The sequence below is a fragment of the Gossypium raimondii genome, chromosome 10 (assembly GCF_025698545.1).
Source record: "Gossypium raimondii isolate GPD5lz chromosome 10, ASM2569854v1, whole genome shotgun sequence".
Classification (NCBI taxonomy): Eukaryota; Viridiplantae; Streptophyta; class Magnoliopsida; order Malvales; family Malvaceae; genus Gossypium; species Gossypium raimondii.
The window spans coordinates 55,927,841-55,943,550 of record NC_068574.1 but is presented as its reverse complement, the minus strand read 5'-3'; the positions used below and the strand labels follow the sequence as shown (position 1 = coordinate 55,943,550).

General features: G+C 32.0%; 1 protein-coding gene across 1 annotated transcript; it reads right to left on the bottom strand.

The window, feature by feature from the left end:
• Window positions 1-6,739: 6,739 nt before the first annotated feature.
• LOC105776314 (mRNA-decapping enzyme subunit 2) lies at window positions 6,740-12,176 on the bottom strand. The gene is made up of 8 exons (XM_012598904.2): window positions 11,815-12,176; window positions 10,562-10,713; window positions 9,916-10,043; window positions 9,389-9,484; window positions 8,618-8,770; window positions 8,103-8,206; window positions 7,945-8,012; window positions 6,740-7,291 (listed from the first exon to the last, which is right to left on the bottom strand). Exons 1-8 carry the CDS (start codon window positions 11,892-11,894, stop codon window positions 7,107-7,109), a joined length of 966 nt encoding a protein of 321 aa, XP_012454358.1. The 5' UTR covers window positions 11,895-12,176; the 3' UTR covers window positions 6,740-7,106.
• Window positions 12,177-15,710: the final 3,534 nt, after the last annotated feature.

The following is a 15,710-nucleotide window of genomic DNA, read 5'->3' as shown; positions in this document are numbered from 1 at the left end:
GAAGATTTGGTGTTTAAAAAAAAATCATAAAAGATAATTTTTTTATTTAGTAATTTTTTTGTTATAAATAAATGTTAATTTGTTTTTGTTGTTATTGTTGATTTAATTCGGATTTAATTTTTAATTTTATTTTTGTAAGGTATTATTTGGTTAAAAAGAGCTATTAAGGTATGTTTGATTTAATTCTGATTATGACCAACTAATCTGCATAATCCACAACGCTTACCATCGAATTTCTCCCTAATGTCCATTTCATTATGGATTCTGGATGATTGCGAATGACCTTTCGGATTCTTACGCAACCCTTTGTCTAGGACAAGCTCGAAAATCGTCGAAGGCACCTCCCACATAGACAGGTCAGGCAGAACGGGGAACTCATTCTCCTAAACACACAACGTGTGCTCGAGGGTATACACATCATCGACAAATTGTTCAACACTGAGCGAGACTTTAGCACACTCTGTTATGGCATGCGGACATGGATAATGAAGTGTTTGGAACCTCCTGCAATCGCACCGACTGTTTGGGAGATCAACTCCATAGGACCTAGGTGGTATACCGGGTCGATGACTGATGGTCTTCGTAACTCGAAACTTTTCAAGATGTCGTGAATATACTTCTACATTCATCGACCTCGCCATCCGACGGTTTGCAACCATTGCATCCCTGACATATTCGACAAACACGTGTCCCGCCTCCATTTGGTTGACTTGTTGCTGACCCATTCTTGGCATCAAGGTAGCCAACCTGTAGAATGTAGTCGAGAAGACAGATGAAATCGGAAGATGTCGTGTTTTCAACAACACAAAGTTGATCCCCTTCACCAAGTTTATGGTCATATGACCATAGCAAAAGTCCTCGTCAAAACTTTGAGCCTATTGTCACGGCTCCATGGTACCCAATCATTATCGGAAAGGTATGTTCGTTTGACCCTCCATGTCACTCTCAAGTCAAGTCATTCTTTGGCGAAAAATGTGTGGCTTTAGCTCGTGCGTTGTATATGTATTAAGAAAAGATAAGTTACAGTATTGCCCTAAAATATTAAAACTTATATTGAAAATATAAGGTTATCATTTACCCATTCTCACAACTTGTCTCCGCCAGTCTGCATTCTTATAATCTCGATGGAAGTTAGCTGCGATGTGTCGGATGTAGTAAACAGATCTCCATGGCACACCGAAACGCCTAATGGCAACAATTAATCATTTCCCTCTATCGTAGATGATGCAAATATTATCGTTGCTAATAACATACCTCCGCAGGTTGGTAAGAAAGAATTTCCACGATTCCATGTTCTCCTTGTCTACGATGGCAAATGCTATCGGGAGCACATTCTTGTTCCCGTCTTGAGCAACCGCAAGAAGTAGGATCTGTGTATATTTTTCGTATAGCCAGGTCCCATCTACTTGCACAAACGACTTGCAATGGGGAAATGCGCGCACATATGGATCAAACGTCTAGATCATCCGATGGAAAATTCTTTTTCTCGGTTGTAGTTGGTCATCCAGGCCGTAATAAGGTCGTGTCTGTAACTCAATGACAGTCCCCGGTATGTACTCTTACATAGCGGCTATCCATCCCTGCAGCTCATTGTACGATGCATCAAAATCCCCGTACAATTGCTCTATTTCCATCTGTTTAGCTATTCACGTCTTTCAATATGATACTCGATACTAGAATCGTGCCAGCATTTCGATAATCAGTACCGAAACTTTAATTGTCGACATGTACTTCACAATTGGCATGATACACGTACAGATAGTTTATGAATCAAGTTTTCGATGATCTTTTGTCATACATGTTGATGTGCATGTGTGAGGCCCAACAAATTTTTGTATCTCCCACATCTGCGACTTTTGAATAAATGCAGCTCGTACCCGCTAATTGCAGTCTTCCGCCGACTTCCAACACTCCCCAATATATAATGTAGGTTTAGACACTACGACTTTGTAGTCCACTGATATATTCATGCTATACCACTTAATAGCAAATACGCACTCTTTCTTACTTTCGAATCTCTCCTTAGGATCGAAATCTACGGCCAGTCGGTGAGCGGATAATATTTTAGGGTACTCCGAAAACTCGGCTACGTGCAGCACGTCAGGGTCTATGAGCAACATGTCTGGCCCAAGATTATTGTGTATCACAATACGTGGAATTTATTTCCCGACTGAAGACGCGTTAATGTTTCCATCGTCATTCACGCCTTCGTCGTCAATATCATCGGGGACCTCGTCCACATCGGGATCACTATCACTATCGACCTCATGATCACAAGGATCACTACTATTGTATTCATCATCACCAACCACATCAATATCAGGTGCAACATTAAGATCGATATCGATCTCGCATATAATCGATTCACTATCAACATACAATATTAGAGCCACCATACACGGTTCTTGAGCTCCATGTTCTTCACCTAATGTAGTGTGATCTTCAATTGGCTCCACACTAGCTAACTCAGCAAATAACAAAATCGATGCATTTTGGTCACTCCGATTCCCACAACAAATAGCGATCATTGTCTCCATATTTTCATCGTCTACAAGTTCCATTTCGGTAAATTTGATGGGATTTGTTGAAACTGGAAACTTGTAGAAAAGTTTCGAGATCCTTCTCCCACAACATCCAATAATTTTTGTGTTAATCATTTCCTTCATATCGTCGAACGAGACATTTCTATTAAATCTCATTGCTATTTGTTGGCGACATTTAAATATACATTCAACGGTTGTTGTCAAGATTATTAAGTCGAAATAAACGCATACGAAAAATTAATTATCCATCTTCAATACTTAATCTGTTAAAAATAAACAAAATTCTCAAAACAATTTCAAACAACATAAAAATACTTACATAAAAAAATTTAATGAATAAAAAGAGACCAAAATTATATCAATATGCAATTTTTTCATTCATAAGCTTAGGCTTTTTCAGTTCTCATTTTGTACATAAACAACATTTATCTTTACACTTAACCACTTAAATTCAGTTCTACATTTTCTTTCATCTCCGATCCTGTATCTTCCTTTAGGAAATTCTCTATATTAAATTTTGAATTCTCTTCAAATTCATCTTCTACAATCAATTTAGAAATTCCTCATGTTCTTCTTCCTCTTCAATCTTTATAACGAGTATTGAATTTAGAAATCTCTTAGTAATTTCCTAACAACTAATCTATCCATCCTTGGTATGTCAAACACATTTTGCTTCCCAGTCAACTTTCGTGAACCTACAATTTGTCTCGCTATTTTCCTTATTCCATAAGAGATTATAAACTTCACGAAGTATATAACTAGATTCCAATAAGTTTGTGGTACCAATGTCTTCCAAAGTTGGTCTAAAATGGTTTGATGCTCCCGTTCTATTGATGTCCCTCTAAGGGTTAAGTATTGCACTTTATTCTTTCTAATCAGTTCATGACCCTTTCATAACACTTCTTGCATCTTTTGATTCACGGTAATAAGGTGTTGAATGATGTCTTCTTTTGGTTTCATTTTGTAATCTTACAATTCTCTTATCATCTAACTTTCTCCCTTTGTGCTGAAGTTATCATCTCATCAGTCAATATCAAATTTATTATCATTTCTAACAATATCTATGATGAAATATTTTTAATATTTATCTATTTTTTCTGTTGTTATCACTAACTAACAATTACTTTATAATAGTTACTAACATAAAACTTTCAAATATATTAAAAAATTTAAAACATAACATTCATAACCTAACGAATCACAATAAACTTTAAACAAATAATTAATCTAAACACAAAACTTACTAACAAATCACAATAAACAAAATAACTTTAAAATAAAACATAAAAATAACACTAAACAAACTATATAATACTAACAAAATATTTTTTCTTATCATAATCTATTCTATTTGAAAATAACAATAAAAATAAAAATACATTTTATTTAAAAATAAAAATACATTTTCTTTCTTCTCTTTTCTTTCTTTCTCCTATTTTCTTTCATTCTTCTCTTCTACCTCTCTTCTTCCTTATGTTCTGCTATTTTTTTTTAACAAATACTAGTATTGATCCGGATGGGGGAAGGGGGGAAATGGTACTAGTGCCACCTATGAGATAGGGGTCACCAGTGCCGCCTATCAAATAGGGATCACTGGTGTCGCCTATCAGATAGGCACCATACCCCTTTCGTATAAAATACATTCTCTATACCACTCTGGACAAAGTGATGCCTGCCTATCAATTAGGCACCACTATTAAAATATTTTTTTTAGTCAAATGTGTTAGTGTTTTATGGTGGTGCCGCCTATGCACCACCCTCCACTTGTTTAGATGTATCATTTTAATACATAATTTATTTAACATACCATTTAAGTACTTTTTTTTTATAACATATAGTTAAAAAAAACCCCCACAAAGTAGAGGCCTTTTATCTGTGGTAGACCAATAAAGCATTTCAAAATGAATTTACTTTATGTTAATGTCATAACTTTGATTATAATGTGCTTTACGTTTGGGTAAACTACTAAAATAGTCACTTTTGTTTACCTCAAGTTACATTTTAGTCACTTATGTTTGAAATGTTACATTTTAGTCACTTACGTTATCGTATTGTAACATTTTAGTCACTGAGCCGTTAATTGCTGTTAATAGCATAACGGTAAGCTGACGTGGCATGTTAAATCATCATTTTAAATGAAAATTTTAGGTTAAATTATACAATTGATCCCTATATTTTTTCATTTTGAGCACTTTAATTTTTTCTTTTATGTTTTTTAACTTTCTTTTTTTCTTCTTTATTTTCCATTCTCTTTTGTTTCTCCCTCTATTTTCCTCCATTTTTTAATTTTTTCAACATCATTTTTTATGTTTTTCATTTGTTAAAGCTAGTCCCTATACTTTTATTTTTTTGAACAATTTAATTTTTTTCTTTTTATTTTTATTCACAATTGTCTATAATAAGCAAAAAAAGATTAAAAAATCTTTATTCGGTTTTCATTGAAGATCAATACAAAATTTTTAACTTTCTTTTTTTCTTTATTTTCATTCTATTCTGCTTTCTCCTCTCGCTTTCCTCCGTTCTCTGCTTCTTTTAACATAGTTTTTCTATATTTTCTGCTTGTTAAAACTAGTCTCTATACTTTTATTTTGGTATTGGGTATTTCTTGTATGCTCTGCTTAATCTTCCTTTTGATTAGTTTTAATATTTTTCAACTTAGGGTAACAATTTTGTATTGATCTTCAATGAAAACTCGAATAAATATTTTTTAAATATTTTTTTGCTTATTGTAAACAATTGTGAATTGGGGTTTTTGATATGTTACACTTATTGTTGATGCTATACAAAGGATCCAAAAATGGATTATTATGGTGATTTTATAGAATTGCTTGGACCTGATTTTTCAATGAAGATTCTCATTATACTGGTCAACCCTTTTGATCCCATTAGAGTTAACTTGATTTCTAGTTTTTGGCACCAATTTGGTAAACAAATTAATGTCTTTGGTAGAATTTAGCTAGGTGTTCTATTATATATTGAAGAAGAATTGATGTTGATTAATTCAATAAAATCGATTTTATTCATCTTGCAATGATCAAAAATGGTCTTTGGGTTTACACACAGAGTATGTAATCAAAGATAATTTTCTTTAACAAATAAAGAAATAAAAAATTAAATTGTTCTAAAAAATAAAAGTATAGGACTAGTTTTAACAAATAGAAAATATAAAAAAAACTACATTAAAAGAAATGGAGAAGGAGGAAAACAAAAGGAGAAGTAGAAAAGAATGGAAAATAAAGGAAAAAAAGTTAAAAGAACATAAAAAAAGAATTAAATTGCTCAAAATGAAAAAATATAGGGACCAATTTTATAATTTATCCTAAAATTTTCGTTTGAAATGATGATTTAATGTGCCACATCAGCTTACTGTTACATTGTTAACGGAAATTAATAGCTTAGTGACTAAAATGTTATAATACGATAACGTAAGTGACTAAAACGTAACATTTCAAACATAAGTGACTAAAATATAACCTGAGGCAAACAAAAGTGACTATTTTCATAGTTTACCCTTTTTACGTTTATATAAATTGATCTATTAATATATTCTTTTACGTCTTATCTTCAATTTCTTTATAACTACAATGTTTTTGTATAGCCGAGATCCATTCCAAACCATTTAATGAATCCCTACTATTTATATATTAAAATAATTGTTTCATTTAATTAGAATTCAAATCAAGGCAAGCCAATCGGAAACAATAAAAATTTCTTGTCTAAAACCCGACTTCTTTATAAAAGGGCCTACTAAGCCACCTAATTGGTGCACCATCTCACCCAATATTCACTAGATCTATCAGCTCATGGATTCAATATTTCTTAATCCAGATCAATGGTGGTCGAATCGCTCACAAACTCGACTGATTTGATTAAAAGATTCAAAAAGTTTTTAAAAAACCCATTTCAATCAATCCATATAGATTCAAAATCCCTCTCCAAATTAGTACCTAACTAGCCGGGTTCAAAACAACATTACTTGGATTCTTCATTTTCTCAAGTATTCACCTCCATCACCCATGTATAGAACATATCCTAATGACCATAAGAAGACTTCATTTTTAGAGTTTAAAAAATATATATTATAACGTATTCATATATTAGCACATATACACATCCGATACAAATCAGATAAGATAGGCAATTAAGCACTAAATCAACCAAGTCCATGAATCAATTACATTAAAGACACAGGGATCTTAATCGAAATGCTACTAAGAAGAGCAAACACACCATTTTGATAACATGAAATCAACCAAGTGAGCAGCAGCTTTTAGCGATGGAGCTGTTAGCCGTACAAAGTGGACTATAGTATTTTAATATTTCACCAATCACCAGTTTTTGACTTACATATAACAATGAACAAGACCACAGCATACATTGCCACCAAAGGTTCTTTTTTCTATACAGAATTTACATGTCAAACAAACCCCGACATGACCACAAGAATATACAACCGATTGGGGCGAAGATGCTGTTTGGTTTTACAGGTGAACAAGTTCTAGCAACCAAAAGTCCCACCTATACCAACATAAAGGACGTCACAGTAAGAACTTGTTCTGATCTTCAGGTAGAAAAGCTACCCTCCAATGCTCTTAATACTGCTGCCGTATCAAATCTAAAGTTTCTGAAGCTCTTTCCAGGACCAGTATCAGGCGGCTTAGCATCGGATTGAAGCTTATTCGATTGGCTCTCTACAATCATTGAGTTACTTCCTATGGAACTGTTCTTTGCTTTCCAAATAGAAACCCCTTGCCAATTTGAAAAACTCGTCAGAAAACACACACTAAAACATCTCCAAGGTACCCGAAGTCTTTAGAGAACATATAACCTTAAGAGTAATTACACTACAACCAACCAATCAAAATTACAAGCGATATGCTTTTGAAAATATACGGAGTCATTAGTAGATTAAGGTAAGGCCAGAATGCAAAATCACAGTGGTTGAGTTTAATTAATGACAAAGATAAGTACTTATAAAGCAAACCATGCAATGCTCATATCAAGCTCCAATTAGTGTTTTAAATTGGTTAGCTCAAACATCTTAAACAAAATGACATTTATATTTACGAACACTTTTATGTGATTCAATTATGAGCTATAGTATCATTCTTCTTCCCAAACCAACCAACAGGTCACAGGCTGAATTCTGAGCAGTTATATGATCTTATCTAAATTTCACCTCTTCACCTATAATCCCTCTACTAACAAAAGAACTGTTGGGGATGAAAAGAGTAGATTTGATTATTTTACTTTCCTCAACTGCCCTTGTCACTTAAGGTTCACAAAATCCTAACTCCTTCATTCACTCGACTACTTTTCATCCCCTTTTCTAGTCTTCCCTTGATAAGGTAAACAAAAGCCTAATACTAATCACCTTCTAAAATAAAGGGAAGGGAAAAACCTTTTAGAGGCAAATCTGGTCTAGGAGGTAGTGGGGACGGATGCTTTGAAATCCATGATTTCAGAGATCTGCATACAGACATCATATATGAGCAATTTACTCAACAATTGAAATGCATGTGAATTGATCACAATCTAGTTTAAGAAAAAAATACTGACGCTAAGAAGGGGGCCACCATATAAAGCTTTAGGCCAGTGATCCCACGAGATATTACTTCATTAGTTGCAGGCTGAAGATCATCAATCCGGTGCCATGCAATTTCCTGCAACCAGATAATAGCAGGCAGGCTGTCAACATCATTACTTTCTAAGAGATACAATGTCTCAGATATCCTCTCCATTCCTTGGTAAAGACAGTTGTTTAAAGGACTCACTTAATTTTCATCATTTCCATAAGGCGGCAAAATACCAAGTAATGACAGGTAAGGCAAATGCCTAACATCTATAGTGGACAGGCATTAACCACTAAAAAGCCCAAATGTGAAATTGCTTGAGGACTGAGCATTTTGAACACAAGTTAATTGGATAAATGCTCTGATGTTGCAAGGAGAAGTCAACTGCATATACAAGGGTTGCTTAAAACTGGAATTCTATCAGGCCATTAAATCTTTTGTAACCTTCCAAATCTTATTTATGAACAAGTAATAACACTTATCAACAAAAGAAACACATACACTGATCTCCTTTTTCGTAAGTGGGGCAAAGGGAGTATCATCCTTTACACCAGCAATTATATAGAGCCGCACTCTCTGCTGGCCAAATATTACTTCAATGTATTCATCTTTGTTTAGGAGAGCTGAAACATCGAAGCCTGTTTCTTCTAAGACCTGCATTTTCATTGGATGCACATCAACAATCACAGAAGAATAAAGAAAAAAGAGAAAACGGGAAACAAAGATTTCAAAGAGTAATCAGTAGTTATTTGGATTCCCTTATCATCAAAAACCAGATGCATCCCTTTTGGTGCCACAATATCAGCTCTATTATTTCTCCAAACAAGAAGGGAAACATGAAGTGAATAAATTACAAGTAATGATTTATTCATACAATGGCTGCCTACCACTAATGAAGTTAAATGACAAATTTAATAGAGAGACTGGCAACCCTACTCTAGCTTTTATTTTTGAGAGGTAAAAGAACCAATATGGGAAGTTAGTTAATAAAGTAATGTAGATTCCACATTTCTTCCTCATCTATCTCAGTTACAACTAAAGCCCAAGATCATTCTGAAACAACCATTGACTCTGTTGCCATCTCCACCTAGTAGAGTCTAATTACAACCATCTGAAGATCTCAAACCACGAGAATAGATTCATCTTGTTGCAAGAGGTTAAACTATCAGTCAAAGGAAATACACTTCCAATCTGATTCTTTAGGAATCAGTTTCCAGCTCTTCAAAAAATAGCCAACAATACTAAAACCTAATCCATTATAAATAAGCTTACTTCTCGAATGGCACATGCATGGTCCTCCTCGTCTTTGTTCTTTTTCCCACGTGGGAAACTCCAGCTTGTCCCTTTCCATCCCTTCACTAGGATGCACTATTAATTGCAGCAACAAACACAAAGACATCATAGAATGAAAGTTCAGTAATTAACATCAACATATACGATAATCCTAGAAAATGTTATACAACATGAATTTAATTGCAAAGAATAGCTTTCATTGAGTTCCATCAATTAGAAAACAACATTTGAATGAAAAACCCAAGAAATACAGTTGCACTAACACAAAATCTCCGATGAATATATCAAGAGAGTGAAGAAGTGATTCCAAAAGAAAAAAGATAACAGAAAAACTTCTGCTCTTAAGCACAAACACATGAATGCCTATGCCAGAAGTGTATTAGAGTTGAGCATAGAAGTGCAATGAAGTCAACTTGGGCAAAAAGTGAATTACTCAAAAAAAAAAAAAAGGGAACACAAAGGTCAAAGGACTTCTTGTTTTTATCTAGCAAAAGGAAGAGACTCACCCGTTCATATGTTTCATCCAAAATAATTGCCCCAGTTACAGGAACTCGAACCTTGTAATCAGTGAAATCCTTAAATATATCATCTATATGAGCAACATAAGGCCTTAAAACATCGCAGCTGTTAAACACTGGAACCAGTAAAGGAAATAGAGAATATTGATAACAGAGACAAAAACACAGACCATACTCAGTATGGAATAACAAAAAGAAATCAGAAAATGCCATAAAGATAATCTTCCAACAGGAAAATAAAATGTTAACTCAAAAAGAATCTAGACTAATACTACACTTAATAGTATAAACTCTTGCATCCAATTGCATCGAGGAAAAAAGGATGGAATCTGGGCCACCATCTTCAAAGAGAGAAGATATAACAAGCTCAAGCTCCAACTCCCTGTTAAAAAATATTATTTTTCCTTTTCCTAATAGTACAGATTCTATGAAATAGAAGTTCAAACTTCTGCAATCATAACATAAACTAGGGGAGTATATCACCTATAATAACTTCAATGAAATTAGCCAATCACAATATTAAAGTGTGTAGAGCTCACAAAATCATTATATAGAACCCATGCTTTTAAGTGGTGGACCCTTACTGATAACAACATATCACATAACAGTAAAAGATGCATCAAATATAGGATACATAAAGAGGTGAACTCCTTTAGGTTCAATGACTTCAATGATGGATTCTTTTCCACTGTGTTGTCCTCATAGAACCAATGTGCATACTCCACAAGGAAGAGAATTCTCTCAAATGACTGCTGGTCCTCTTTTGGAACATTTAAAACAAACCGACTGCACAAAAATTATTAGCAGTAAGCTTTAGATAAAATCAAGAGGGGGGAATAAAAAGAAAAATGGCAAGGGTCTAAAGACTCTTAAGCTTAAGCCTTATACTTATGAATTACTAAGTCTCACAAACAGCTACTACAAAACCAGAGATATCATTTAACCCATTTAGTGCATTCACGGAACAGGATATACCATCTATATTTCCCTCTGACAAATAAAACTTTAATAAATAAATAAAAGAAGGTATTTGAATTCAATCTTTTCTCTCAAAGTCAATATATTTTATACCAATTGAACAGATCGCACAATATTCAGTCTTTTTCCTCTTTTGTGAGATTCAGGATACAGTAACCGATTCAATAATATATGTGGTTCCAGTAAATAACTTATTTATCTTGTTATTAATCAAGGATTTCCAGTATAGCTAGAATGACCCTCACAATTTGCAACTACAAATTTGTTAAGAAATGAGGCAATAACATCATCATTTGCTAGGATAGAAATATCTGCAGGATCAGGATCACAATTTGTTTCGATTAAACAAATCGTTGAAATTACAGATCAGAGTTCCATAACTCCATGCTCATCAAGCAGGCTGGTAGCATTACAAACTAACAACTCCACAGTCCCACTAAGTTTTAATCTACACAGTTATCTGCACACCACATTATTAGTCCCACTCACTAACAATCTTCAAAATACATCATTATCAATCTATCAACAGCAAATATATATATATATTATCCAACTAAAAATACATGGCCTAACAATATTGAACAAGGATCTGAACATTGAGGGTCTAAACACCAGCTTCTTCAATTAATACAAAGGATCAAGCTTCCAAATCAAATTATTTTTCTACCAAGTTCTAAAGCAATGCAATTAAGAATTCCCTATACCAAAATATGCAATATGAAACTAAGTTTAACTTTCATAATAACCTACAAAACAGATATTTCCAAACAAGGAACATGAGCTAATAAACCTAACTTAACAATTTATTCTATAAAAAGCATTTAAAAAAAACCCAATAACTAGTCAGAAAAACACTAGAACTCAAACATCAAATTATCGGGCAACAAAAGAAAAAGAAAAAGTTGAAACCTGCAAAGATCGTCAAGAAGCTCTTGAGGAGGAAGACCGTTCTTTAATGGCGCACTCGAAGACCGATGTAAACCAGACATAGCTCTTTCTAGTTTCAAAAAAGAAAAACAAAAAGAAGAAAAAAAGAACTAAAACCCTAACCCTAACTATTTCTTAGAGAAAGATCCAGAAGATTCTAATAGAAGCTTCAAATATTTATCGTAAATTCTTTTTTCTTTGGTTACTAAAGTTTATCGGAAAATGGAGATGGAAAGGTAGAAAGAGAGGTCCCGCCGGCCGGGATCTCTCAAGGGGGGATGGTGAGTGGTGACCCGAAAATAAACCGCTTCTCCGCCTGCCTCTTTGGAATTGAGTGACCCCCTTTTTGGTGGATTTTGGGATTTTATATTGACCCGTTTTGGTTTTTATGAACCGGGTTTTGAATTATGGGTTGAAACTGAAAACGATTTGGATATTCGCATATTTGTTTTTATTATGGCCGGTAAGGTATAGTTTGAAATAATTGGAAGAAATAAGAATAAATTATTTCTTTTGGCTTAATATAATATTTGGTACCTAAACTTGGCACTTTTTTCTAATTTGGTACCTAATCTTTTTTTGGTCCAATTTGGTACCCAAACTTGACACTTTTTTCCTAATTTGATACCTAAACTTGACACTTTTTCTTAAGTTGGTACTTAAACTTTTTGGGAGGTCCAATTTGGTACCCGAACTTGACTCTTTTTCCTAATTTGGTACCTTTTTTTTGTTTGATTTGGTACTTGCCAAACGTTTTACAAATAGAATAAATAATCAATGTATGACCGACATATGACAAATGATATGATATTTTTTTGTGTTTTATATGTTCAATTACTTTTAGTTTATTTATTTATTTATTTATTTATTTTATTAATTGAAAGTAATGGATTTCTTTTAATTTGAGGTTTTAAAATTCTTTTTCCTTATTTAATATTAATTAGTTAAGCATATCTCAATTCCTATTTTTTTAAACATTAATTTCCTCTAATACTGACAATATTTTTGTAGCATAACAAAAAAAATTAACATTGTTAGTGTTTTACATCATTTGTATAACATTTAACAAATTTAGGTATCAAATTGAACCTAAAAAAGATTAAGTACCAAATTAAGAAAAATATGAAGTTTAGGTACCAAATTGGACCCAAAAAATTTTAAGTATCAAATTAGGAAAAAGTGTCAAATTCAAGTATCAAATTGAGCCAAAAAAGTTTAAATACTAAATTAGAAAAAAGTGTCAAATTTAGGTACCAAATACTATATTAAACCTTTCTTTTTTAATTTCTTAAACTTAATATTTTAGTAAGTGAAACATGAATTACTAAGTTGGAAATATAAGAAATGAAAGTAATAAAACATATTAAAATAATAATATATGCTAAACCACGTAAAGTATAATATTTTTCCATATCCATACCTAAACTTTTTTTTTGTTATAAGTAATACTTAAATTCTTTTTACCAAGTTGGTATCTCCATTAGTTCTATTAAGTTTATTTAAAAAGAAGCTTAACTCATAAATTAGTACCTAAACCATGTATTTTTCTCATTTTGGTACCTAAATATTTTTTGGTTACAAGTGGTACCGAAACTATTTTTTCCCAAGTTGGTAGCTCTGTTAGTTCAACCTTAGTTAAATCATTAAATCACTTTAAAAAAGAGATAACCAATTAAAATTTGGCATGTGACAAAAAGACAAAAATATGTATTATTTCTCTTTATATATATAAATATATATATATATATATATATATATATATATATTATTGCTTTTATTTTTCTATTTCTTTGAAATCAGGAGATGACTGAATCAATCAAGTCATCAGTTCTCAATTTAATTAGTTATTCTGGTTCGATCAAATAATTTATTAAAAATAAAAAATATTTAAATAATAGAGAAAACCAATTTAATTGTTTTCTATCTTGGTTTAACCAACCTATATCGGTTTACAGAACAATTAGTTCAATCGTATCTCCGGACCGATACCCCAATTGATTTTCGGTCTAATCAGTTTGACTAGCCATTTCGGTTTGGTTCTAAAAATACTAGTTTTGATCGATAAAATAACTTTTTCGATCTCGTCAGGTCAAGCAAGAAAACAATGAAGTTCAAAAACAGAATTAATCGCTAGCATATTAATCTCAAGAGGACGAATTTCGGGCCATCACTGATATTATCATACATTATAAAAGAAGAAAGAAAATAAAAAGGAAATAGAAAAAATAAAGAGAGAGAGAATGTAAGAAAATAAAAGAATTAAAAAATATTTTTAAAAATTTAATGAAGTGACTAGACTTGATCATGAGTTGGACTATCCATCTAGGCCCAAAGGCCCGTCTGAAAAGTGAGAGGGTTTTAGCAAAAATATAAGCCTAAAAAATGAGTTTGGACTAAAAAATAAGACCCGTTTTCTAAATAGGTCGAGTCTCGAGTAAGATTTTTTGGCCTGAGCTCAACTCAACCTGAATAAGCCTAAACTTTTTTCCTTGTTGTTTTGTTCCTGTTATGTTGTTTTATTGTTGTTAGGTTGTTGTTTTGCTACCATTTCACTATTATATTGCTACTATTTTGTTATTATTTGGATATTGTATAATTTTTGTTTTGTTGTTAATTTTGCTACTATTTTAGAGACATTTACTTGTTAAGTTGCAACTATCTTAGTGCTATTTAAATATAAACACTTTTTAATGTATTTTTAATTTGTTGGGAAATATTTATTTTAAAGTTTTAGTGTATTTGATGTATTCTATTTTTAAATTTATTTTTATATAAAAATTCTAAAAAAATTAATGCAGGCACGCCGAGTATGACTTGGGTTTAGCATTTTTAATCTAGGTTGGGATTGAGTAGAAGTTTAGGCCCATTTTTAAGGGTCGAGTTGGACCCCAACCTAAAAAATGAGCCTATAATATTCTTCAACCCAACTCAGCCCATAATCAGGTCTAGATGTGGCAGATTATTATTGACTGGATTCTTTTTAACGAATATAACACTTTGTGTAATATGAGTAACTGAATGATAGTTTAGGTACCACTTATGATAAAAAAAATTGTTTAGAGTCAAAATGAGAAAAATGCATAATTAGATAGCAATTTATGGGTTAAGCCTTTTTCTTTTAAATAGATTTAAGAGTTTGAGTAACAAAGATATTAACTTAGAAAAAAAAATAGTTAAATACTATTTGTGACAAAAAAATTAAATATCAAAATAAAAAAAAATTGTATAAATTAAGTATCAATTTGTGAGTAAAGTGAATAATATATAATAATTTTGATTAAAAATCCTTCTCAATTTTTTATTTTTTAAAATTCCTTTTTACTTTTACAAACTTCTTTTTGCAATTAAAAGATACATAATATTTGTCGACTGAGTCTTAGTTTAGTTGGTATCAACATTGTTACCAGTCTAGGAGAATGTGGATTCGAATGCGTTGAAGCGCATTATTCTCTAATTTAAACGTTGGAGAGGGACTATAAATAATTTTAAGTATCTCCTTTAGATATATTTTTTTACAATTAATAATTTTCTGGTTACAGTTCTATAAAATCGAATATTCCATGATTAGAAGCTTTTGTCTCTTCTAATTATATATAAAGTAAAATAAAATTAATTCTTTCGGTAGTTCATTCATTATCCAAGTTGAAAATAATTGAATTTAAATATAAATGTTTTTTCAACAACCTTTTGATAAAAGTGATAATAATATTTGTTGTAGGTATAAAAGTTTTGATTCGATCTTCCCTTAATTATTGAAAAATGCAAGTGTTTATAAGTATAATAATTTATTTGGCTTAGTCGTTCATTGTTTCACTCCTTTTATCTATTAAACTTATATTATTTGTCAAATCACTTTAAAATAGAGGAAAATGTTAACT